This window comes from Acipenser ruthenus, chromosome 12 (assembly GCF_902713425.1).
Source record: "Acipenser ruthenus chromosome 12, fAciRut3.2 maternal haplotype, whole genome shotgun sequence".
NCBI classification, from domain to species: Eukaryota; Metazoa; Chordata; class Actinopteri; order Acipenseriformes; family Acipenseridae; genus Acipenser; species Acipenser ruthenus.
In genome coordinates this window covers 37,297,035-37,322,413 of record NC_081200.1, presented here as the reverse complement: position 1 = coordinate 37,322,413, position 25,379 = coordinate 37,297,035, and the positions used below count along the sequence as shown (strand labels likewise).

The 25,379-nt window shown below is 37.3% G+C and overlaps 1 protein-coding gene across 7 annotated transcripts in view; it reads right to left on the bottom strand.

Annotated features, from left to right (window-relative positions):
* Positions 1-23,429, bottom strand: part of LOC117416722 (ecotropic viral integration site 5 protein homolog) — a 57,821-nt gene extending 34,392 nt beyond the window's left edge. For 2 of the 7 annotated variants that reach the window (XM_034028100.3, XM_059035036.1), the window contains exons 1-3: positions 23,139-23,427; positions 7,567-7,799; positions 670-859 (exon numbers count right to left, since the gene is read on the bottom strand). In XM_034028100.3, coding sequence (XP_033883991.1) covers positions 670-859; positions 7,567-7,718 — 342 coding nt within the window. In that variant the 5' untranslated portion in view covers positions 7,719-7,799; positions 23,139-23,427. Of the gene's footprint in view, positions 1-669; positions 860-3,169; positions 3,258-7,566; positions 7,800-23,138 lie in introns of those variants that run through there. The other 5 variants (XM_059035037.1, XM_059035040.1, XM_059035038.1 and 2 more) reach the window with 5 other exon arrangements.
* Between the last annotated feature and the right edge of the window lie 1,950 nt (positions 23,430-25,379).

Sequence of the window (25,379 nt, the reverse complement as noted above, 5' to 3'; positions counted from 1 at the left end):
CTAAATGATTAATTCCTACGTCCCCATAAAATACAATGACAGCAGACTACCTCTCTGGGGTAGGTCTGGAGTAATAATGGACAGCAAGCATTGTGTTAAATACATCACCCTAATACAAATATATATGCATACGAACAATAAAATTAAAACATCAATTTTCACAGCAAAGTACTGTCCTTCAATCACAGACTAAATGTGATGGGTTTGGTTTACTATTTCAGTCATGCATGCTGTTTTGCTTCCTGTTAGCTCTTGAACCAATTGAATAATTATTTGCTTGCAGAGTCTACCAAAATACAATGATGTACTGGACATGCTAAATGAGATCACTTCAACAGAATATGTCTATTGTACTCTGTAGTGCTATTTCTTGTCAGAAGCACTACATGAATCCCAAGAGCATGAACTGAAGAAAGGGGTTTTATTTCCCAATAACAGGCTTGAAGATGTAATTTATAACCTCCTTCTGCAAGTAATACTGTAGCAGCTTACTTGGCTCACAGTGTATCATAGTAGTCAAATAGTAAAGTCTCACAGTAAAGAAAACATCCTTGATAGGAATCCAGTTAAGTGTAAATTCCAAAAAGGAATGCTTCAGGCAGAACATTGTTTTGTAGCTGCACTCCACAGATTCACAGTTCCAGGGTTCCACTCCATGATGTAAATTACCTTGAGTTGCTTATCTTTCTTTTTGCGCACTTCTTCCCACTCGTTGACGATCCTCCCCCAGAGTATCCAGGTGTCCTCTTCCAGATGGCTGAGATTACTGGAGGCTGAAGAGCTGGACACGAGGGAAGAGCCGCTGTTTCTCCGCGATCCATTAACGGATCGCAGGGACTTGGTGTCGGTTTCTAAAAGCCTGTAGGAAAAAACAGGAACACTCTCACAGCAATACGTGTGCTTATAAACACGTTTTTAATTTACATTGCACTGCATTTAAAAAATCAGTGACTTTTTTTTTTTTTTTTTTTTTTTTTTTTTAAAAACAGACCTGTTGTGGCAGGATTTTCAGAATTAAAAGGTTGAGTTTGCAGTTTGACAAGTCGTTCAAGGTAATGACATGCTAGGATGGGGGCGGGGGGATAATCGTATATTAACTTCATTTGTTCCTCCCCCTATATCCTCCCTTTCCCCACCTTGTAAAAAAGTTACTGAATCCCACCATCTGACCACAGTACAGCAAAGTAGTTAATGCCCTGACTCAGATGTGGAATAGAGGGTGTTATTTAAACTCCATGTGTACACTGCGTTGATGTGGAACGGCTTTGGTAAACACCAGCACAACATTGCAGAGTGGAACTGGAACTACAAATAGTGAGCAGGTGGGTTTTAAATGGCTTTTATCAAAGTGCACAGTCAAATCACGAGGGATGACGATTCAGAGAGCAAGTGCATTCATAAATTGCAATCTCTCTCGGTGTAAACAAAAAAAAAAAAAAAAAGTGTCTGGAAAAATCAATTAGCAAACATGCTTCAAGGATGTCTCAGGGAGCGACATAAAAAGGTTAATATGTCAGACAGATAAAGAGTGTTGCCAAGGCCTAGAAGATTAAACCAAATTATGTTTAAAATGACTCTTGGGGACTAATGTCTAACTATTTAAAATGCTTATTTTTTTGTTTTGTTTTTAATATAAAAACTGAGAATAGGCCAGGGAAGAGATGCAAGATGTTGCAAGCTTGTACATAAATTATATATATATATATATATATAAGATAGATATAAACAAACAACATTATTTAAATTTTACAGTTTGTTAATATAAATTTAAATGAGCATTACACAAATGCAAGCGAAGAGTTATTCTGTTGGTATTGAATCACAAACATTGGGTATCTATGTGAACACAAACACAGCAACCCAAGGGCTTAATGCAAGGGGAAAGGAGGACTGTAAAATGGATATGAACATCACTGTGATTTAACCATACTACACTGAAAATATAAAGTCACCATCTGAGATATGAGCTGTTAAAAGAAGCAGCAACAGTGTATTTACAAAGACACCCTTGATACACTTCCCATAACTAACTTTCACAGCCCCGATGAGTGGATGTGCACAGCATCTGACGTGTGGGAAATCACTGAATAATAGCATGGGCACATTATCCTCCTGCACTATGTAGATAATCTTCAACATGGTCCAAGTTATTTAGCATTGATCTCTAAAAATAAATGAGTAAAGAATTGCTCTGGATTCACAAGACAGCATATGCCAAAAAGCTGTCTCAATTACCCCACCACAAACCTAAAAACCAACCAATCTAATTACATAGCTGGAACAGAAAATCTCAAATGTAGCAACATCTGGTGTAAAAGCACATTCAAATTAATTTTGTAATGTCACAATGTTGTTGCATTTCTGGTCTTGTTCCACACAACTAAATAAAAGAATGACTCGTCTTTAATGTGTAACCAACAGAGTTCAGCAAACTGAGACAATTGCAGTGTTAGATAATCAATCAATCTTTATTTTATATAGCATCTTTCATAGTGGACCACCAACACAAACAGCTTTGATAAGAAAAGCTTGATTGTGTACACTAGCAACATGTTAAATACTTTTAAAATGTAAAATGTACTTTAACACACATATTGATGCAGTACCAAATCCAATAATGGGCTAACCGATTAACTTCAGTCAAAAATATAAAACCTGTATAAGAACATTATATTGATAATACATTTCTGTTTTAAAGAAGCTTACTGATAAGTAGTTTTGCCGTGTTGATTTTTTTAAATTAAAAATGTACCAATAGACAAACAAAGGTAGCACATTTCTATTGCAGTTGTGTAACAATTCCCCGACTACATTTCCTTACAAAATATTTTTAAAAATAAAGGTGACAGGTCCTGTAAGATTTTTTTCCAGACAGTTCATTCCTGAAACACTATTATAATATCTCAAATCTATTCAATAGCAGTATGCAGTAAAACCTATACAGAAGAACCTGTGTTACAGGAGCTGTTTGTAAAAATGTTTCAATACAGCATCCATTTAAAAATGTTGTATTGCACTATACTGTTTTACAAACAGTACATAAGGAAAACTAGCTTATTTTATTTTAAATACTGTACATTATCCTCTCCTCAACTTAGTCCAAAAATGCCAAATTCCTGTTTAACTCTGAGTAGAAAGACTTGAATGAAAAAAAAACAAGCATACTTACCATGAAAGACTCATAATGCTTTAAAAATCTTTTTGGTTTACCTGCAGAGAGCATGTGGAGGCATACAAGTTACAAAACCTCTGATTATTTGAACTGCTTTCTCTGATTAGCAGCAACCCTTGGATGATGACATGGACTGTACCACAGGGGATAGTGTGACTGGGTGTAACTGTGGTTTCTCAATAAGGTCATACTGAGTGGTACTGTTGTGACTTGGGTGCAGCTTCCCAAATGCAAAGATAGGGATAGCAAAAAAAATAAAAATACAAGACAAAACATGTTATCTTTTTCACTTGTGAGCACCAACAGTTGTGCTGTTTTACTTAATACACCTGTTAGTGTTATTAGAGCGCTGATAAAATCTTGTGTGTGTTTTGTTTGTTTTTTTTAAACTATATGCCTATGACTATCTCGTAAGTCCAAAAGTGCAAAGTTCAAACTTCCAACCTAGTTCTACTGTGCAGTTTTCCTTTTTCTTTCAAGCTTTGGGATTTGTTCAATCTTACACGGACCAAGTAACCAGGCCCCAGAAGCAGTATTTTCACATGGTTGTTTATGTGGCTTCTCCTCAGTTCCTATAGAACTGTACCGATTTTTCACTCTTCGTGTGTAATTTTGCATTCCCAATACAATCAGCTTCTGATTGCTTTTTATTCCTGAACATATATTAAAGTGACACAGAAGAGGAGTTACTGAAGCCACTGGTACAGTATATCAGACAAGGGAAGAAGAAATGTTCCTGAGGTTTGGAACAGTTACCAGTACAGACAAACACAACCACATACAGTACAAATAGATATATACATTAACTATTTCTAGAGGGTGCTTTTATATAGGTGCAAAATGTATACAGGATAATTAAGTATGTACACATGTAGGGTTGTCAGCCTCATTCTTATTTACTGTAAACTCCTAACACATTTCAGACCCAGGATTGCTCACTACAGCTGCAAGTCAATATAATATTGCTGCTTCAGAAAGCACATAAACTCTTAAAGGTATCGTAATGTTTGCAGATTCTGTTAGACGAGTTAAAAAAATAAATAAAAAATGTCAAGACATATTTACTCATGCTTGCCCAAGCCTGTTTTTACCTCAGTCTAATAATTCAGTGGCTGCAGTGGGCTCCATTTAAGTATATACTGCTGCAAATTATATACAGTATACCTTTAGTAATACAGTAGGAGAAACGATGTATCAAAGTTTGAGTCATCTATCACTTGCTATTCATTTTAAAATAGCAAACAATGGTGTCTAGTCTGTTTAACATTATCTGTACGGTTTAGAAAGGCACATGCATGTGAATTGCATATGCATGGATGTATGTATACACAAACTTATTGTTTTCATTTGGATCCAAGTGAAGAAGGCATTAAAAATGCAAAAGCCACTAGCGTTTGCAATATAAATGATTCACTGTAAATTCTCAGATTACAGGAGCTTCTGTGTCAATGTTCCACATAAATTTCAATTAACATACAGTATTAGCAGCCTTGGTGTTTTCAGAAAACACTGTTGAATCCCCATTGTCTGTTTAGAAACAACTGGAAAAATAGGAAGTGTGACAGAAGTCAAAACGGCTAATGGTATATTTCAAAGGCTCACAGCAACAAGACATGTTTTCTAATGCTTTTCTAATCCCGGGGGGGCATACTGTAAGTGGAATGAATGGCTTGTAAACATGAAGTAAAATTAATGTGGAAAAATGGGTTATGTTTGCAAAACAAAAAGTATGTCAGGTACCTTCTTCAGACACCAATTTGTACTTCCTGAGGTCCCAGTAGTGTTAAAGTAAATAGACAATGGAAGCATGGGTGCTTCTGTGTATGGAGCATCATGTATTTTAATTTTACTGTAGCCCAATGCTGTTACAAGTCTTTCTGAAATATACAATAACACAGCCAGAGGAAACTATTACAGTTTCTCCAGTCTCAGTCACCACACTGGTATTTGAAACACATTATTTACACAGCAGTCTGAAAGCATCAGGTATGGAGAAGTATTAACTTTCCTACTGAAGGTTTTCGGGTTGCTTAGGTCCCACTGCTATCACCACTTCTGATAGGGGCTGTACGCAGGATAATCAAATGTAGGGGAGACTTCTGCCCGACTTTAAGAGCTTGATTGTCCTTGAGAAGCAGAAACTGATAAACATTACACGTAACAATGTGGTGTGCTATGCCTACTCCCCCCTCCCCCTCTGACATCATCAACCATTGCAGACAAAGGAACCTTTAAAAGGGAGAACTACTTGAAATATACTGTACATGAAGCAAATAAAGGGGTGATGCGTTCAGTCTGACTTGGGTCACATGCTGGTGGTCTCAGTCAACAGTCCACAAAACCTGCATACAAACAGTCTAAAAAGAAGCAAATAAATTGTTTGGCATTGTGACTGAACTGCACCCTCACCCCCCTTCGTGGCAAACTTGATGTTGTAAAGGAAGCTTGCACTGCCTCTGATTATGCTATCCTTACTGAAGGTATAGTAAGGTTAGCAGAAAAAGCAGGAGATGCTGCAGAGGTTAACAGCACATTTTCCTTTTTGCGTTTGTCCTGTCTTTTAGGATGCACTTCAAAAAGGTCAGGGGACAGGGGTCGGCCAGGGAATAGATTTGCTGTTCCTGGATCAGGGTCACTATGAATGAATGAAGAGAAAACGAAGGGGACACGTTCCTCAAATCTGCCATTCATCACAAACCAGAACACTGTGGCCAAAACAATCTGTTCTTGTGTTTTATTCATTTTACAGCAGGTTATCAGCACTTCAAGAACTCTGATCTTTTCCTGTTTGGATTAAAAACAACTGATTGCAGCGGGCCAAACAGAATGGAAGAAGAAAAACAAGGCATACTAGAAATATGCCTTATGAACATATAATAATAATAATAATAACAATAACAATAACATGCAAAACAGAAATGTTCCTGTTATTGGCTTTTGAGTAAAAACAACCCAAAGTTACATGAATCTCTCTCAACAGGCAAAAATCTAACTGACAGCTAAATAAAGCGGTCTGCAAAGAGAACTTCCGTCAACTCTTTGGAGTTTGGCTGCTGTAGACAGCTGTTATTGCTAAGACGTAGAAAGGCAGAGAATGTTTTCATATTAAAAGACTCACTTTAAACCACAGGTGTGGTTATTTAGAAATATGACTAAAAAGAAAAAAACCTCCATAGCTCTCTACTAGTGTATTACACCAAGTGAGAAGAAATACTATTCAAATAGGTACTGTAGGCAAATTGGGGATCAAGGGAAATGTCTCTCTCCTGCAGCACCAGTCACACAATCCTATTGATACTCAGCAGGTTAATTAAAATGTTGCTCAGCACCCTTCCCCCTGCCTTGTATACCACTATGTGGTCCTGAGTAAGGAAGAGCCAGAAAACACAGTCATTACAAGCTGATGAAAATTTATGGTTTTGCTAAATTCATACACATTCCTTAACCCCCAGTCTTCTACCAATAATGAGGAAAAAGGGAAGATGCTGCAAAACATGAGTCATTCATCAAGTCTTATGATAATAATATCAATTCAGGTCTACTCTGTTCCTTCTTTCCACCTTCTCTCTATGGGTGGAAGAGCTTTTTCTAAATCATGCTCCCAGACTGAAATTCAATTTTTAAAAAGTAGGTTAAAAGGGTACCTTTTTTATTTGAATTATTCTTAATTGTTCAGCGCTTTGTGATCACTCTGTTATGAAAGACACTATATAAAAAACAATTGTATTGCATTGTATTGTGAAAGTCTTGAAACGTGCTGTACAGTTTTTGCATTTTTTCAGTTGCATTCTCTTTCTCCAACAACCCTATTGATATGCAGCTTAATTCCCTTGCATGAACTGTCTTAATGCAAGCATCAGACCCAGCCCATGGCAAGATCTGTTGAGACAGAGACGCATGGATTTGAACTTCACATCCTCTCCTGCCTTTCACTATACCCCGAGCCTCAGTGAGATCTTTCCTCTGCAGACTCCTGGGGGCTGATCAGGTGGGATCAGCCCCCAGGAGTCTGTAGAGGAAAGATCTACAGTTTAAGATTGCAGGGTTTAATTGGCCGATAATATAGGTATGAGGTGGGACACTGCATGTACAGTAAAGGCAATGTAAATAGATGCAACCTAACTCCTGCCCCAACCACAGAAACCATTACATCACAATGGACTCACTGTCCCAGCATTACAGTCCACGATATTCTGGAATGTTACTGTATGTGTCTGAAGGCACTGCATTGTCTGTCACATTAGTGTGTGTTACTAAAACTGGTTATTAACCTGCACATCACGGAACTGCATTGATTTTAGACAAGCCACAAAACGAATGGAATCCTGGATGACCAATTTGAATGTTAGAAAATCTAGGAATAACTCCACCAGGTATTTTCTACAGGACAGTACCTGTTCTGCTCCTCTAGCTTTGCCAGCAGCTCCAGTTCATCAGGGTTGAGCTGGGTGGGCGAGGAGGGCGACAGCGCAGGTGTGGAGAGTGTTGTGGAGGAGGAGGAGGTAGTGTGTAAGGAGGCAGATGGGCTCGCCACCTGACTAGCCATTTGACTGACAGTATGTGACACTGTGTTCTTCACCCATGAGAGAGTAGAACTCAGCTTTCCTGTAACCTTTTCTGTCGCCACCTGTGGAGATCACATAAATTATTATTGTACAAATGAAACCTGTGTTAAAATAACAATCTACAGTTAAAATACTGTAGATTGGCTCTGTCACCAGAGTGGTCCATTTTATATAACTGTAATGCACAAATGCACAAAGTTTTGCATGAATACTGTAGCATGGGGTAGATATGAAGCAAATACAAACTTGAATGACACTAATAAGTTTGTGTTAGTTTGTTTGCTACTGTACTGGACATAAATTAATGATGCTGAGGTTACAACCGGATTACTTTAAGTATTATGCCCGGCAAAAACATTACGATGAATTGTCCAACAGTTACAACAGCTTGAATCACCCTGCAACACCTCGTGCTTAAAGAAATGAAAGTGTGATTTAAAGTGCGGTGTTGTTAAAATTCAACTAAATTGCAATTTTTCAAAGCAACAGGGAGCGTAAAATAAATAAATAAATAAATAAAAGATGTGGGCAGCCTTGGTGAAAGTACTGTACACTACGATGAAATCTTCCATCAGCTGCAAAGTAAATCCAATCAGGTTATTTTGTACTTCAATTCATCTTTTATTAAATGTGTTCTCTCTTCAAGATGCATTTACAGTATACAATTTTAGTACAGTGTTTTGTGCTGACAGAATCCTCAGAGCTCTGCTTGAACTTACCCACCACTCCAGCCAATATCAGGAATTACAATAGCCACAACAGGGCTCTACGTTTATATTTGTAACTACTAGCCCCTTCGACAACTGAGCTAGTATTTGTACTGGCCCAGGTACAATTCTGTCCCAATATATAAAATGTATTATTATTTATTTTTTCATGATGGTTTTTAATTTACGCGTGTTTCTAATGTGTACGGTAACCAATAGTCATTTTTTCATAAGCAAGTCAGCACCACATTTTATTGCTGATACCAACGAGTCCTGGAAAGATTGCGAATGGCATTTCTGACCTGAACACATAGTATCCCAAATCAAAGTTTGCCCATTCGATCCCGTTGTCCAGCTTCCATGCGGCGCAAATGGGGATCCATTGGTGCATCTTTTTCCACTGCAGTCACAGCAGACAAACACCTGCTATCTTGCAAACTACTACTGTGAGAGACTGGATACGACGTAAACGAAATGTTGAATTCCCAACAAACAAAAAAAAAAGCTGCTGTTTTATCTGCAAGTCTGGGAAACCGGTGGCAAACTAGGCAGAACATGACCTAATGAAGCCAGATTAAGTATTTCTTCCATGCCACTCAAAATTTTTGTCTGAATTTTTTTTTTTCATAATTTCTCTTTATCATTATTGAGTTCAGCGCTTTCCTTTTGGCTTATTGGAGCAGTTGGTTGCTTAGTTGTAGAAAACCCAAATTTGCCCTGTCGAGAGAACAAGTCTTACCAACAGCACTTCGGTACATAGTCTCAGATTCTGACTGTACAATAAATATGACATGTGGCGGAGAAGTTTGGATTAGTTCAATGATGACGTTATTGGAGGGGGGAGGGCCGTAGTTATGTTTTAGAAAATTGGTTCATAAATTCATTTTCAGCTTTTTGGCACACTGGTACATTTTCCTGTGTTAATGAAACGGAAGCCATGTGCACTTACACATATGCGCTCAAGCATAAAAACAGTAACATCATTTATCACTTCAAAAGCTGGGCTGCAGCCCAGATAGGTTTCTAGTGGGGAAGCTATATCTGGAGACAGAAGTTGCCTACAAACATTTCCCTTCATGTCAAGGAATCAATGCAGGGGGTTAATAGCTTCCTGCTTTTCCACAACAGTTCGGAGCATGTAGTTGTACTCTACTGCACAGTCATTCTAGGATTAAGGTTTAGCAAGATTCATTTTTTCTATAAAAAATAGCGTGTGCGGTCACTGGAAACACAACGGAGAGACTGCAACTGCAGCATTTCCAAGAACCTGATGGTAATCTGGCAAATAGGATTGGAGCAGGGCCAAAGACTTACCAAGATATTCACAAAATCAATAATGTTCACAGCAGGCTAAAGCAAATATTAAAAACAAAGACATCTGGACAACAGGTTCAAGAAAGTTGTCAACATAAAAGCTATTTTCTGACGTGTAATACACTGTACAATTGGGATGAATACTACTCAATTACCCTGATTTTCTATTTGTGGGTTCCTAAAGTAATTGCAATCTGACAACAGGGCACACAGTAAAACCAGCAAAATCAAAATACAGTAAAATGTAGAAAAGCATAAACCTTGCGATCATATGTGGTCAAAGGCAGTATATCAACTATAGTGTGTGTGTGTGTGTATATATACATTATATATATATATATATATATATATATATTAGATAGATAGATAGATAGATAGAGATAGATAGATAGAGATAGATAGATAGATAGATAGATATAGATAGATAGATGGGCTTCAGTGAGTTGCAGGATAATAATTCCAGGGTTTCTGTGATATCTAAATTACGAGACTTATAAACTGTCACAGAAACCCGAGATGGAATTGTTTTCCTGTAACTCACTGAAAAGGCCCATCTATTATTTTTTATAATACATGAATACCATTGTGATGCTAATATTAAATAAGATGAGGTTCAGCAGTACAGTTGTTTTTTTTTTAAATGTAGTGTTTCAGTGCTGTACAGATGTTCTATGTCATTATCCGTTAGTGCTTCAGCTTTATTTGGATGATTGTCTTTACCTTGTTTTAATTTCCCGTTCCTCTTCAGTTTCTCTGATATACGAATGTACCAGCTTTACATTTTTTTTTTTTTTTTTTTTTTTAATATTGTTGATCATTCATGAACATTTATGTACTGTGAGTGTTGTCGAGTCATTGAAAACAAGACATTTTGTGTTTTAATTGAAATTGATGGTCTCGAGGAGTTGAATGCAGGGCCACCCTTCTCTCATTTTAAACCATGGACAGGAAATCTGGTTCTAAACCACCCGGAAAAATGTGTTTCTATTTAGATGAGCATATATAGTATAACATAGTCTACATGACCTCTGACAAATACACACACATGGAAACTTTCACAAATCGTCCAAATAGGAAACCACAGAACCACTGAAAAGAATATTTTAAAACAAGGTTGCCAATCTGCATTCAATATGTAATGCACGATATCTATTTGCACAGAGAAAATAACATTTTAAAAGCTCACACCCATTATGTTTAGAAATACAGAAAGCATTCAATTTACTGAAGTCAATCTTAAAATAAATAAATAAATAAATAAATAAATAAATAAATAAATAAATAAAAACAAACAGATGAATAATTCTGATTTACAACACTACTGTGCTATGGTGGTTCACTAATGCCAATATCACATAACCTACAGTAGGTGGCAAACCCATACAACAGTAGCAACTCCTGCCTGAGAAAAGTAAGAGACATATTGTAGTCCATCTGTATTGGCTGTTAGGGCACTGAGCAGTTGGACGCAATTCCCTTCAGATGAGACATTAACTAATTAAACATTTGAACAAAGGTCCCACGGCAAACACCCAGATGCTCTCGTTCCCTAAATGGAAATCTGAGAGAACTCCCCTGCAATGCAAGCTGATAGAGCTGGCCAAGAAGATCCCATACAGGAAATGCTGTCACTGCAAACTTGTGTGTTGCAAACAATCGATAAGGCGTTCAACACTCTGATCTATTGTAATAGAGGCGCACTGTCAGTGAGAGAGACACTGCTCATGCACTACTCTAGTTTAACTGCACTGTACGTTAATGTAACACACATTAAAGAGCGCAAAAAGTGTAAAGAAAGTAAGGCTTAGATGCACATTTACTGTAAATATACATGGCTTCCCATACAGTATCATAGTTTACCCTTGATGTACAGGCAGTAATATCACAGTATAGTACAGTAGGTGACTAAAACGTGACTTTTGGGTCATTCCATGGGAATTTACTAGGGTTTTGTATATCATGGCAACAGGTCTACCTTGAGTATGATCATCAAAAAGCGTATGCTTTAGAAATGTGGCACTGTACAGAACTTTTCCCGAAAGAACTATCAAACTAGATTATTAAAAACACCCAATACCTCTTTTGTATTTCATATAGTGTATGTCTTTACTGCACTGTAAATTCGAATTACATTTTTAAAAACCGCAATAAACACATCCAACAAGTGCAAGTACAGTAGTTACTGTAAATTAACATTCTAAAATTGTCATACATTTTGCACTGGTTCAAAAACTACTCCATTCCTTACTGAAAACCAATCAAAAAAAACAAAAACAAAAAAAGATTACTGATTGAATATAAACTCCGGTCTTCCATTTCCGTGAGGCTGGTTTTCAAAGCATGTTGTTAAAACTGATAATTCAGCCTTGTGCCCCTCCTGCAGTGAACATTCTTCGAGTCTTTTGTTGCTGTGCTTTGCCCAGGGTCAAAGTGCTCTCCTAACTAAAGATACTGTACTGCCAGGCAGTCTGCACTTGGATACAACTTTCACAGCTCTACAGAAAGTGCATTGAAACCTATTCAGCTGGAATCTCCAGGGGCCTCACCCAGCTGTCCCTGTGACACATGGCTGGAATTCACCTCCACAGCCATTAACACATAAAAAGAAACAGCTCTGTACAGTACATACAGCACTACTCATACAGGAAAACTCCAGTTAAAAAAATTGGTTTTATGTTGGGAAATATTTAAGAAAAATAAAAAACTGAAATATCTTGCTTGCATAAGTATTCAACCCCTGTGCTGTGGAATCTCCCAGTTTACACCGATGAAAGAAATTGCCCTAACGAGGACACAATTACCTTACCATTGGCCTCAACCTGTGAACCATTAAAGTTGCCGTCACATTTTCTGGATGAAAAACCCCACTGTTGAAGGATCATTGGTCAGGCTGTGAATCTGAAGGAAAATGAAAACCAAAGAGCATTCTACAGAAGTTCGAGATAAAGTAATACAAATGCATAGATTAGGGAAAGGGTACAAAATAATATCCAAGTGTTTGGATATCCCAGAGAGCACAGTTGGATCAATAAATCAGGAAGTGGAAGCTGCATCACACCACCCAGGCACTGCCAAGAAAAGGCCGTCCCTCAAAACTCAGTGCTCAAACAAGAAGGAGACTTGTGAGAGAAGCCACAGAGAGGCCAACAATCACTTTGAAGGAGCTACAGAGTTCAGTGGCTGGGAGTGGAGTAATGGTGCACCAGTCAACCATATCAAGAGCTCTGCATAACACTGGCCTATATGGGAGGGTGGCAAGAAAGACGCCGTTACTCAAAAAGTACCATCTGAAAGCACACCTGGAGTTTGCCAGAAAACATGAGAGTGACCCAGCTGCGATGTGGGAAAAGGTTTTGTGGTCAGATGAGACCAAGATAGAGCTTTTTGGCCAAAACTCAAAGCGCTATGTGTGGCGCAAACCTAACGCTGCCCATGCCTCAAGACACACCATCCCTACAGTGAAGTATGGTGGTGGCAGCATCATGCTGTGGGGATGCTTCTCATCAGCAGGGACTGGGCATCTTGTTAAAATTGAAGGAAGAATGGATGGAGCAAAATACAGGGAAATACTGCAAGAGAACCTGCTTCAGTCCGCTAAAAAACTGAAGCTTGGGAGGGAATTCACCTTTCAGCAGGACAATGATCCCAAGCACAAGGCCAAAGCAACATTGGAGTGGCTCAAGAACAAAAAGGTGAATGTCCTACAGTGGCCTAGTCAAAGTCCTGATCTCAATCCCATTGAGAATCTGTGGCACTATTTGAAAATTGCGGTCCACAAGCGTCATCCAACCAACCTGAACAACCTGGACAAATCTGCCAAGATGGGCCAAAATCACTCCGACACTGTGTGCAAAGCTGGTACATACTTACCCCAAAAGACTTAAAGCTGTTATTGCAGCAAAAGGTGGCTCTACCAAATATTAATGTGTGGGGGTTGAATACTTATGCAAGCAAGATATTTCAGTTTTTTATTTCTTAAAAATATTTCCCAACATAAAACCAATGTCACCTTACAATAATTGATTTTGAGTTTCAGTGTTTTAAAATAAAATATCAAACAGAACGAAATTTCAATGTACCATTTGTAATTCAGTAATATGAGAGAAATGGTCAGGGGTCTGAATACTTTTGCAAGGCACTGTATATATATATATATATATATATATATATATATATATATATATATATATATATATATATATTTCACTCGCTCAGCAAAATAATTCTGTATGGTCTTAAAGCCAGGCTAAGGTAATTGGCAAGTACTGTTATATTTAAGTGTGAAAATGCTACCATTACTTTCAATTATATATATTACAAAACAGCACACATACAAGAAAAAGCTGCATACAATACTAAACCAGAAAAACAATAGTTGCACGCTCTTAAACACCCAATTACCAAGCTTAAGAGTTGTCTCCACCAGCGCTTCATTTCAAAAGACCATTATTATTATTTTTCGCACTTTCCAAGTGTAGCTGGTGTAATATTCAGGATCAAGGTTGTGAAACACAGTATACAATATTAAACGTCATATGGAATTTACGATTTGCAACAAAAATTAGAAAATATGAAGAACATTTTCCACCATCCCCTCAGGCGCCTGTTTATAAAGAGAGATGAAAGCAGGCTACTGTGCTATATATCTAGCCTTGAAAAACAGACCAAAAAAGTACATACTGTACTAAGTGCAGCGTGGGTAGATTTACTGTAGTGCACAGCAACTAAAATCTCTCATCTACAATGCAGAAGCTCTACAAAGCAACAAAATGTGCATAAACTTGAATACAATCGCATAAACATCCCATCTGGAGCTGGCCATGTGTACACTTGTTCCACATTCAAATTAAAAGGAAAGAGAACACATTCATAACACTGTCATTAAATGAAGTTTGTCCATTAAGTTTTAGTTTAGATTTACACTGCATGGTGGCCCGAGTATGGTATCCAATACACAATATGATAGCACCTGGCTGTATTGAAATTCCAGTAACTCTTCTCTCATGAATGTCAGCTGGCATTAATCACATTAAAAAGGGTTCCATGTGCTAGATCACTTAGGCCTGCTGTATACAAATACTCAAGCCTTGTGATGTTTGTCATGATTATTACTATTGACTTAACTTTTAATTTTATTTAAAAACAATTTAATCGGATAAGAAAACAAGAATGTTCAAAAAGTAAATAAAGGTATTCCTGTAAAGTAGCCTACTGTATATCTTATAAAACAGCAAAGCTCTGAACGTACAGTTTGTACTGTAGGCTGCTATCCACAACCAGCCGAAATCAAGGGGCATGTTTAATAACCAAGACGATGACACATTTGTCAATACTATAGGGGAAGCAAAGGGCTAATTTGCTGGACTGATGACAACAATACTTTTGTTGTACTGTATGCAGCTACACAGTTGATATGTTTGCACTCCCACACTGTATCACCATCACTTCCTCTGACTCTTTAGAGCGATTATTTGTGTCCTCACCCAAACCAATGCACATCAGCTTCAGCTTGGAAAGGCTTATACTGTAGTATCCACAAGCTTTCAAAAGACTTAAAACATGTTGTGGTTAAACATGGCATCACTTAGGTAATATTATGAAGGTAGTTTGTCCCAGTGGTTCAAACTCAAAGTGGTTCACTCAGTGATTGGCCTCGGGCATGTCAGCTCTCCGCTTCAGTCCTCTCAGCTACAACAGTACAGCAAGCACAGAGAGAAACACTGCAGGTCCCCAGTGAATATACTGCAAGATGCTGTAATGTACTCCATTGCGCTACCCTGGGTAAATTACTGCTTTAAAAAAAAAAAAAAAAGAAAAAGAGAAAATGGATTGCAATACAAGCCCAGGGCGGCAGAAGGAAAGCCGTTCTTTTCTAAAAACTGTTCAGGGAACCCAATCTCCCCCAACCCCCACCCTCTTTTCACTTTGTATGTGTTGTGTCTGTTCCAGCTCTGAGTCACCGAGGAAATGTTTCACGGATGTGTCATACAGTATAGCATGTTGCTTCCCGAGACAATACAACTTGTCTTGCACTCTCAGGGTCAGTTTTTTTTTAATATCAAAATCACACACTTGTCAATTTTAACTTCAATTTGTATATATTGTTTGAGCAGTATTTTAAAAAAAAGTGGCAGCACTAACGCAAGTTGACTGCATTACTGTAAATGCACAGCATTAACATTTTAAAATACATTTTGAACATACAGTACTGGTAGTTAGACTATTCTACTACATTTCTGACCAACTAGACTGTGGCTCTGTGAGTGACAAGCAGACATATTGTAAGTTATACTGTACAAATACTGTAGGATAGCACCAAACAAATCTGAAAATGTCTACAGAATCTTGCCATTTTCTTTTGAACTCCCAATTCCCTTGAACTTACTAAATCCTCTCTACTCATGGTCAGACGGCCCTGATCATTGCATCACACCCTGCATGGCAGCTGCAGATGGTTCTTTGCTGAAATGCAAATGCAAACAGCTGTTACTACTGAAGAGAAGACCGTTTAAGTCTGTTTCTTTTTGCTTGTGGCTGTTTGTAAAACAGTAAAACAAAATAGATTCATACTCAAGGGGCAAAAAACCCACTAATAAAATGAATACCCAAAGAAAGCAGAGTCCACAGTACCCTTTTATTGTAACCATACACTCTACAGTACCTTGTAACAAGCAGGTTTTTCATAATATTCAATTGCTTACAAAATACATTTGTCTACTACAATGATTTGAATCTGTTTACTGCATTGACATAGGAAACAAACCTACTGAGAAAGGGACAACTTCAAAGAACACCAGTTGTTGAAGTTTCACAAATACCTGGCAGGAGGATTGTTTTTAATAAGTGTTCAGAGAATCTTAGGCATCTGGTTAAATTAAAGGATTAGCTTAATCACTGTATACTGGAATACAAACAGCTTCCACTGGACTGCAAGAAGCAACTTTACACATGCCAAGGCCAAATGGAAAAACAGCCTAAATTCTAACATCACTTTTAGGAGAATGCCCTGGCTACAACCAGGAAATACTTACCTGTAAGATGTGGTTCAATCACTGTCCCTCGCTACCCCCCACTGGCCACAGAACTGAAAGATTGACAAAGGTGCAGGTGTGATGGCAGCATAACTGCAATTTATTAACCCACAAGCTTTGATCTGCTTGTCACTGGACTAGCATTTGCATGCTGCAAATGTGTAGTTCTTAGAGTACTCAAATCTGCTTTTATTAGAAATTCCCACACCTAGGCCTATATGCTAAAATTCTATATTAAAACAATATACAGTATTCTGTACAAAGCATGCAGCATAAAAAAAGTTATCTGGCATTAGAAAAAAAAAAAAAAAGAAAAGCTTTCACTGCTTCTATTACCAAGTCAATCAGAAGAAAGAAGAGCCCTGCTGATTTTGATGTGGAGCTGTGCTGGTAATAGTAAATCTAGTCAAACAGAACACATTGCACACATTAATGTCAAGTACAGTAAGGGGCCCCGGACAAAGCATATCCGCCAGGCTTTATCAGAGTTAGCAAGCAAGCCAAAGCAGCATTAAGACATGTTCCTAAAAATAGAATGTACTGTCAGCCAGGGCTTCGGCTATTAACTCTTACTGCACATAATTTCACAGCTTAATAGATGTATTGTTCTGTATACAGATCAAATGAAAATCACCCCAAAAGCCTCATCTGCTTCTTTAAGAAAACCATGAACCTGCTACAGTATACAGTATCAAACCTAATAAATCCAAAGAGACCTGAAGCTGAACTGTATACAGTTCTTGCTTACTCAAATAACAGATTGCCCCAAAACCATTACAGCAGTCCCTCCCCAGAGACAAACTGCACAGCTACAAATAAAAGTAATAACAATAATAACTTACGCGCTTGTCAACTGATCCCGGAGATTGGTCATGCCTCCACAATACGAGTCGCTAGCACAGTTTGCATTCAACTTTTCTTTGGTCATATTGACATTTAACAAAAAAAAATCCCACACAGTAGAGGGTTTGAGACATTTCTTTCAATACAGCTTACTCTATACAATGCTTTGCTGTCGAGATGGCGAATGAAGAAATAAAGTTCTGCCTCTGGATAACACAAGCTGAAAGGACGGATAGACAGGGACGGTGCTCAGTTTTTTTAATTAAAATTATTAGTGTTTCAAATACACTAAAATGTTTTCACTCCCTGAACTGAAGACAAGCACCTGATGTACCATTATCTTGTTCTTTAATTCATTTTGAGGTCACCAGGTTGCAAGCCACAAGGAAACTTTCAACAAGATGTGAATCAGATCTGATATCTTCCAACAGGACAGCAGCATGTACTGGAATATAGCAGGGATTCACTCAGAGAGAACAGGTTTAATACTCTGACAAACACATCATGCATTTGCATAATCACTGGAGAGATATCCAAGGCGGTTGTCAGCATTAAGATGAATAATGCAAATGTTCATGAAATTATTAGTTGGTTAATTTTACTGCACAATTTCTCCTTAACATTTAGCTTTTTCTGCAGCATGACGTTGCTGTGATTTTGCTTAACGCAATTTGAAGATTTAACACTCATCATTAAGCTTCTTAGAAGTGTTTTTTTTTTTCTTATATCACGGAATATTATTTTCTTATCAGACCATTTTGGTCTTTTTTTTTTTTTTTTTTTTCCCAGCGCTTAACAAACCAATCCCCATATTAGGAAGATTTTTAGCTCTAGATTTCTTCCCCTGGCCAAGATATCACTCGATGTGCTATTCATAATAAAATGTGTACAGTACACTCACTCCCTCCAAAAGGCAGAATGAACCACCACCATGTATTCAGTTCTGGAAACGTGTGACATTTCGTCATGAGTAAGTCACTTTTTATATAAATATATCTTTTGAGAAAATCCCAGGTTTTGTTTTGTTATTTAATATGAGTTTTTAGAATACTTAGTGGCTTTATATTCAATATTACAAATGGAATATTATCTGTTTTTGTAGAGAAGTATTATAAATAACATTTTTGAAATGATCTGGCATAACAAAATGTATCAAATAAACAAATGATGCTTTCAGGAAATATTCACAAAATCTTTAAAAACCAGTTCGGAGTAATTAGTTATTTATTCCATGACATTTCTAGACTACTGTGTATTGTTTGAATATTTAATTAACAGGGCCACCCTTAACAAATTGTATATGGTAGAGTGTATAAAAAATACTTGAACAGGGTGACAGACAGGTCACACACATTTTCTTTTTTTTTTTTTCTGTAACAACCATTGAAGTAAAGGGAGTATTTTCAATGCCACGTCAGATGTGTGTTTGTGTGGGAGTGTCTTGACACTGGCTCTCAAATTCCTGTTAACAGTTCACATCCTCATGCTCTAAAAATACAGTACCACCACCTAAAACCCTTCTATTGAAACCCCTCTTACAGCAATTTGACCATGACCAAATATGTTTGACTAATAACCAACCCCTATATATCAGTGTTTTGTTGTAGTTTACTCGGCAGGAAAGCAGCTAAGCAGACACACTCTCTTGTGACAATAACGGTTTTAAAAAAGGTTTTTATAACAGTTTAAAAAAAAAAAAAAAAAAAAAAAAAACCTTGGAAACTGAATGCAAATCAGTTTAAATACATACTGTATCTTGGCGAGCGCCGAGTTCAAATCAGCATGAAGTTTTAACATCTACTCTCGTGTAATGGAAATCAGAGTCACTTAATAAATTCCTCTGAAGACCTTAATTATCTTCCACTGTGAAAGGGCGTGAAAACCAATTCAATTGAAAGTAATGATGTGCTAGAGTAAATAGTGTAAAGGCACCCAATACAAAACAGATGCAAATGTAATGCTCAAGTGTACCTACTGTAACAGCGACTGATTATAATTCAGTGCTGGGTCACAAATTACTGATCTTCAACCATGAGCAGCTGAGTCTTCGTCTCAGTTAAGGCTGTGCTTGCAGCAAGAGAAATGAAATGGATTAGCCCACCAAAATACACTGCAAATAAACAAATATGGAAAATCACTGGACCACAGATCTAACTACTGAAGACATTGGGTACAGAAGCAAAGCATGAGAGTCCTGTGAACAAACCAACAATTACAATGTCTGACAGCTCTAGAAAATAGACCAGAGAGTAAAGTTGTTATGAATCACCCATCACAATGCAAGCAGTATAACAGATTTGTGTGTTGTGCGAGTGAGTCTGTAGGGGGCTCCTTGAATGAAAGTTAACACAGCTGTCCAAACCCTTTATTTGAGCATTGTCTCAACATTAACCACTAAACTAAACATTTCGTTCTGTGCCTTTTTCATTCTTGGCATGCATTCTGTCTAGGAAGTTGAAGCCTCAGCAGCTGAAACCCAGACAAACACCAGTGTTGGTATATTTGTGAGAAGTGATTTTTTGTGTTACTGTAAGTCAATGGCTACTACTATATTTATGCATACTGTTCATCTGAATTTTTTTTTTTCTTGTAAGCATAGGACTTGCTGCTAGCATGCTTTACAATACACATCTTAATTTGATTTGCATTTACTGTGGCATGTTGCAATTTGCTGACATTTTATCTTGGCTAAAGAAGGCAAGGCAAGCAGAAGCATGTTTGAAACTTCCAGTCGAAACACATTAAAACAATTATGTTTATCAAACAATGATTTTAAAAGAGTGTAAAATGTAATTTCTCTTTGTAGTACAGCCTACTGTGCCTGTCTTGAATCAGCCGCTAGCTCCCTGCCCTCCGACAGCAAGGAAGAAAAAAATAAAGTAAAAAAAAATAGCGAGATGAAAAATGATAATTCAGTTTGAATTGCTGCCCTGGGGGCCCCTTCATCCTTTTTCCATACTGAATACGGAAATTTCTTTATAAATTATTTCTATACGTTTGACAGGTACATAGCTAAATTGATAGCTAGATAGATAAACAGAGACAGACATATACAGTAGATAGATCATTGCTCAGGCATTCTTGAGAACCGAGACAAAACTCGTCCAGCCATACCATATTATGTTATTTAACGTAAAAATTAAATTAGAGATTGGAAAATGTGGTCAAGTCTTTACTCTAAGTGACATGCATATATGTTTACAACTGATCAAGTTATTATGGAAATATTTTACAATTTTTCCCTATTAAACTTTTGTGTATCCCAAGAAATCCCCTGTACAAAACAACAGACCTCAAATCAAGGTATTTCAAAAAAAGGGTTAAAAATTGTAAAATCTCTCAAAAAGTCATAATTACTGAAAGTTAGGCTTGTTAAAAACATGGCCATAGTAATGTGTGACATTGAATCTAATTTATGCTTAAGCAAGTCCTCCAACCTAATGTTGCTGTTTTTCTTCAAAAGACTTTGGGCATTTGGAAGTTTGTCTGTTTGTTGAGAAGTTTGTCCGGTTGATTGGAAATTTGAAGTCAAGCGCTGAGCAAACGCTTCACACTAAAGTCCATACAGCCTTTTGTATTAATGAATTGACAAAGTATTTAATGAATTATTAGATGAATTAACAAATAAGTTTAAGAATTACTTTATGTATTTATGGATGAATTTCTGGACAAATTGACCAATTCATGAATTGACAAACGAATTGACAAATTAATGGCGGGATAGTTTTGGCACAAATGGCGCTCCATAATGCGTACTGGATCTGTTATAGAAAAGCTTCTTTCAGCAGTCACTGTTTTAAACCAATAAAGACTTTTGAAAGATTTCCAGCAATTTAGATTTGCATATAGGGAAGAAATACTGCGAGATGATAAAACATCATTTCGTTAAAGATTAATAGAAGATGTATCCAACCAATTGCAATACTGAGTCATACTCATTTCCTGTTTGCTTATTTTGACCCTGCGTTTTGCATGTATGTACATGGCTGTCATACTGCAAGTTAACCATTTGGTTCACTGCCATTTAATTTGTTACAGTCAGAAAAGGCCTTACAGTATACTGTGGAATCTGACCTCAAATTAGGAGTGATGATAAAATTGTTTTGTTTCTGAAGACATTAAATGTGTTCATATAAATCAGGGTTCAACAAAACCCAGATACGGAAATGTGGATGAACATGTTTTTATTTAAGAACAGAAAAGTCGCACAAAGAATTATACATTTACATTTTGTTTTTTCTAAAAACTGAGACATGGAATTTCCCCTGTAAGGTTGTGTGTCAGTTGAAAATTTGATCAGTACTTGACAGAATTAAGTACAACTCAGGCAGTGTTCATAGAAAGCAGAAGCTTCCAAGAACTGGAAAAAAAAAGAAAAAAAAAAGATTTTAAAGATGATTTAAAGTGAAAATGTACTGTGCGCCAAACACTGAAAACTGTTTTGATAAGGACAGACTCTGTATGGAATTTCACTATTTAAAAATACACAAATAAATAAATAAAAATAAACGCCATGCTGTCTTGTGTGATGAGGCCATCATTTGTTACTGCATAGTTTAATGTGGCGAATGAACAGAACAACACCCTAGAACAGGAGTGACCCTGCATGTTCAATTTATTTCGAATTAAAATGTGTAGCTCTTCAAAATATGTTAATATCGCAATTGGAATCAGCTGCAAAACCAGCAAGTAGTAGACGTAGCCAGTGAGCACTGTTGTTTATGCGTCTGGCTCCTAAATAAGCTGACGATACATGCGCATTTCTGAAAAAGTATAATAATAATAATAATAATAATAATAATAATAATAATATGAAAGAGCAATAATCATTTAAAAGATGTCACGGTGTCAGAATTCAGCATCCTGTGGTATTTACTGTATTTGACCATAACCCTAAGGCAAAACTCGCAAACACAACAGCAATACACAAAATAAAACTCTACATTAATAATTTCAAATATATTTTAATACTTCACATTCGTTAAACCAGCGCTCCCCACAGTGACTTACATCATACTTCACTGTAGTAAGTACATTAAAACCAGGATGCCGCCCGAGCAAGTGAAATCTATACAAAAGACACAAGTACTCTCACTGTAGGTACTGATGATGTACAACTATATTTGTAAGTTGCAGTGTATGGCCTTACCCAATACACCCTATCTCGTACTTTTACTGTGTTTTTTTTATACAGCTATACAGTTGGCTTGCTATGTTTCAACAGGCGTAGTATTAAAAATGAGAAAACATGTTTCGTTTGTGCACATTTAGGCCTACCACCAAACGAACCACCCGCCCCAATTTGCCTTAAACAATATAGTATTTAAAAACAGTCAAACAATTCCCTCTTTACTAAATTGCGCTCCGTTAAGAAAGATCAGCCCCATGCATTCCCACGGCCACTCCACCAGATAGGATAAACACCGGTAATGTTTTAAGAGAGCTGCGTGTTTCCAGTCTGTAAATTGAACGCAGCCAGAACAGAGGCAATAGAAACTCTTCTTACCTTGGAAGCGTATACGAACACTGGTTTTAAACATTAACTTTCCATTCAGCACGGTTCAGAGTCCCGTTTGTACAGATGAAATGGGTTACAAAGTTCAATAGCTCTAGTGTTTTTGTTTGTTTTTTTTCTTCACACTACCTATGTTTCCACGTCCACTGAAACTCACTAGCACCAACGAGCAGCCAGGCTAGCCAGCCAGCGAACAAGACCCAGCAGGCAGTCAGTGCTCGACGTCAAGGAGCCCACTCACCAGGCATGCGCCAAAATTAAAGGGGACGCTGGTTAGTAGAGTTCTGGGTGCTGGAACGCAGTTAATCACATATTTGAATACCCACCCGTCTACACAACACATGTTACAGCTTATTACAAGAATTCACTCACTTAAGCTTACGTTTTGTCATCTCCGTAAACACAAAGGCAAAGAGTAATGTAACACGGCGAAAACAGATCAGTTACCCCGCCTTTCAACAAGATAATAACCTACTTTTCCAGTTTGTTCGCATGAAAGCATAAATGTACCACGCAGGTTTCCATTTATGATTTAACCCTTTGCATGGCTACACCATATATATATATATATATATATATATATATATATATATATATATATATATATATATATATATATATATATATATATATAATGTTCAATGAAAAATATATTTATTATGTGTCCAAAACTACCGGTACTTGTTTTTAAAATATTTTCACTATTTCATGCATGAACGAGTTAAGTTACTCAGACTTTGCCTAGACACACCTTTAACTATCAGGGCACAAAGGCAGAGATGAGGGTAAAACTGCAGGTTACACCTTATTCTTAGATGCATTACATTTCAAATGGCCAAGGAAAAACAAATCTGTTCACGACTGTTATTCTGTTTAGATGTTGTTTAATTTAGAAGCTTTGGTTCAGTGTATTGACAATGAAAAACACAGCTATAATCTGTCAGCGGTGTCTGGTTTAGGTTAGGTATGCTTGTGCAATAACCTGACAGTTGCTTATTTGAGCCCATTTGATCTTACAGTAAAACCTTTTATGCAGTGGGGATCTTGTTTCCACATCATAGGATAGTCCGCTTGCAAGAACAGCTGCTGCCCCCTTATGTTAGATGGGTGGAATGTGTTCCGGTTCCCGATGCATCACGCACCGCCTTACACCTCTGGAGTCATCGAGTGATGATGTCTCTGACATTGGCGTAGACGTTCCCACGGCTTGTGGAGGTAAAATCGTCACATCACAGTGCAGTCCTTTAATTCTCCCGAGCTGTTGCGGAGATAAAATCCGCGTTTTAAATGTAAAAGAAAATAAATGGTTGGATGTTGGATGTTTTGGAGCTGAATGTCACGAACAGATAGATAGCTGGCTTTGATAGATATGCATATAATATCGCACTATCGCACTTGTACATTTTTCCTCGTTTGTACCTTGCTTTACTTACACTATCAGTGATTTGTGGGCGTGTGCTTCAACAGGTTTCACTGTGCTTTGTGGCACTTGACAATGCTTTTCCATGTATACCACGGTACACAAGTGTACTTAACACAAAATCATACAAATATTAACCTGTGTGTGTTTGTATTTAAATCGTGCAGTGTGTATCTGGAAAAAGACTGCAAGTACTGCTTACGCCGCTTGGTGTCCCTTAACAAAAAGAGCATCTTATTTATAATCTTCTGGAGACCCAGGGAATCACAGGAGACCACAACATGAAGTTCAGCTGAGCGTTTAACTTCATAGATTACATAACGTGAAAGTGAGATCGGCTGTGATATTCACACCATTTTTATTTAGCATTCCAGAAACATTAGTGAATAAAAGGGTTAAAGTGTGCCTCTGGCACCTAAGCCAGGCTCTGCATTAGCCTGAAGTGACACGAGTACTTGTATAACTGGGTTATCAGGGGTCTGAGAGCCTTGCTATCACATTGTCAATCTGCATTACTCTACAGATCACCTTTACAGCACCTACATACAATTCAATGTGCTTTACGGGCTGCTGTTTCTTAATTAAATGTAAGTTTGTTTTTGTATACTTCTTACAACTGAGTGAGTAAAATCATTACATTTACTAACACAGTATTAAACACAATAGTTTTTTTTTGTTTGTTTTTTTGGCATTATTTAGCAGTTTTGAATGCCTAGTAAACATAAACTTAAGCTCCACATTGCTTTTGAATTGCATGCAATGGCTACTGTGTAGCAGAGAGCGTAGGTGTTAGCTGTAGTAACATTATTACA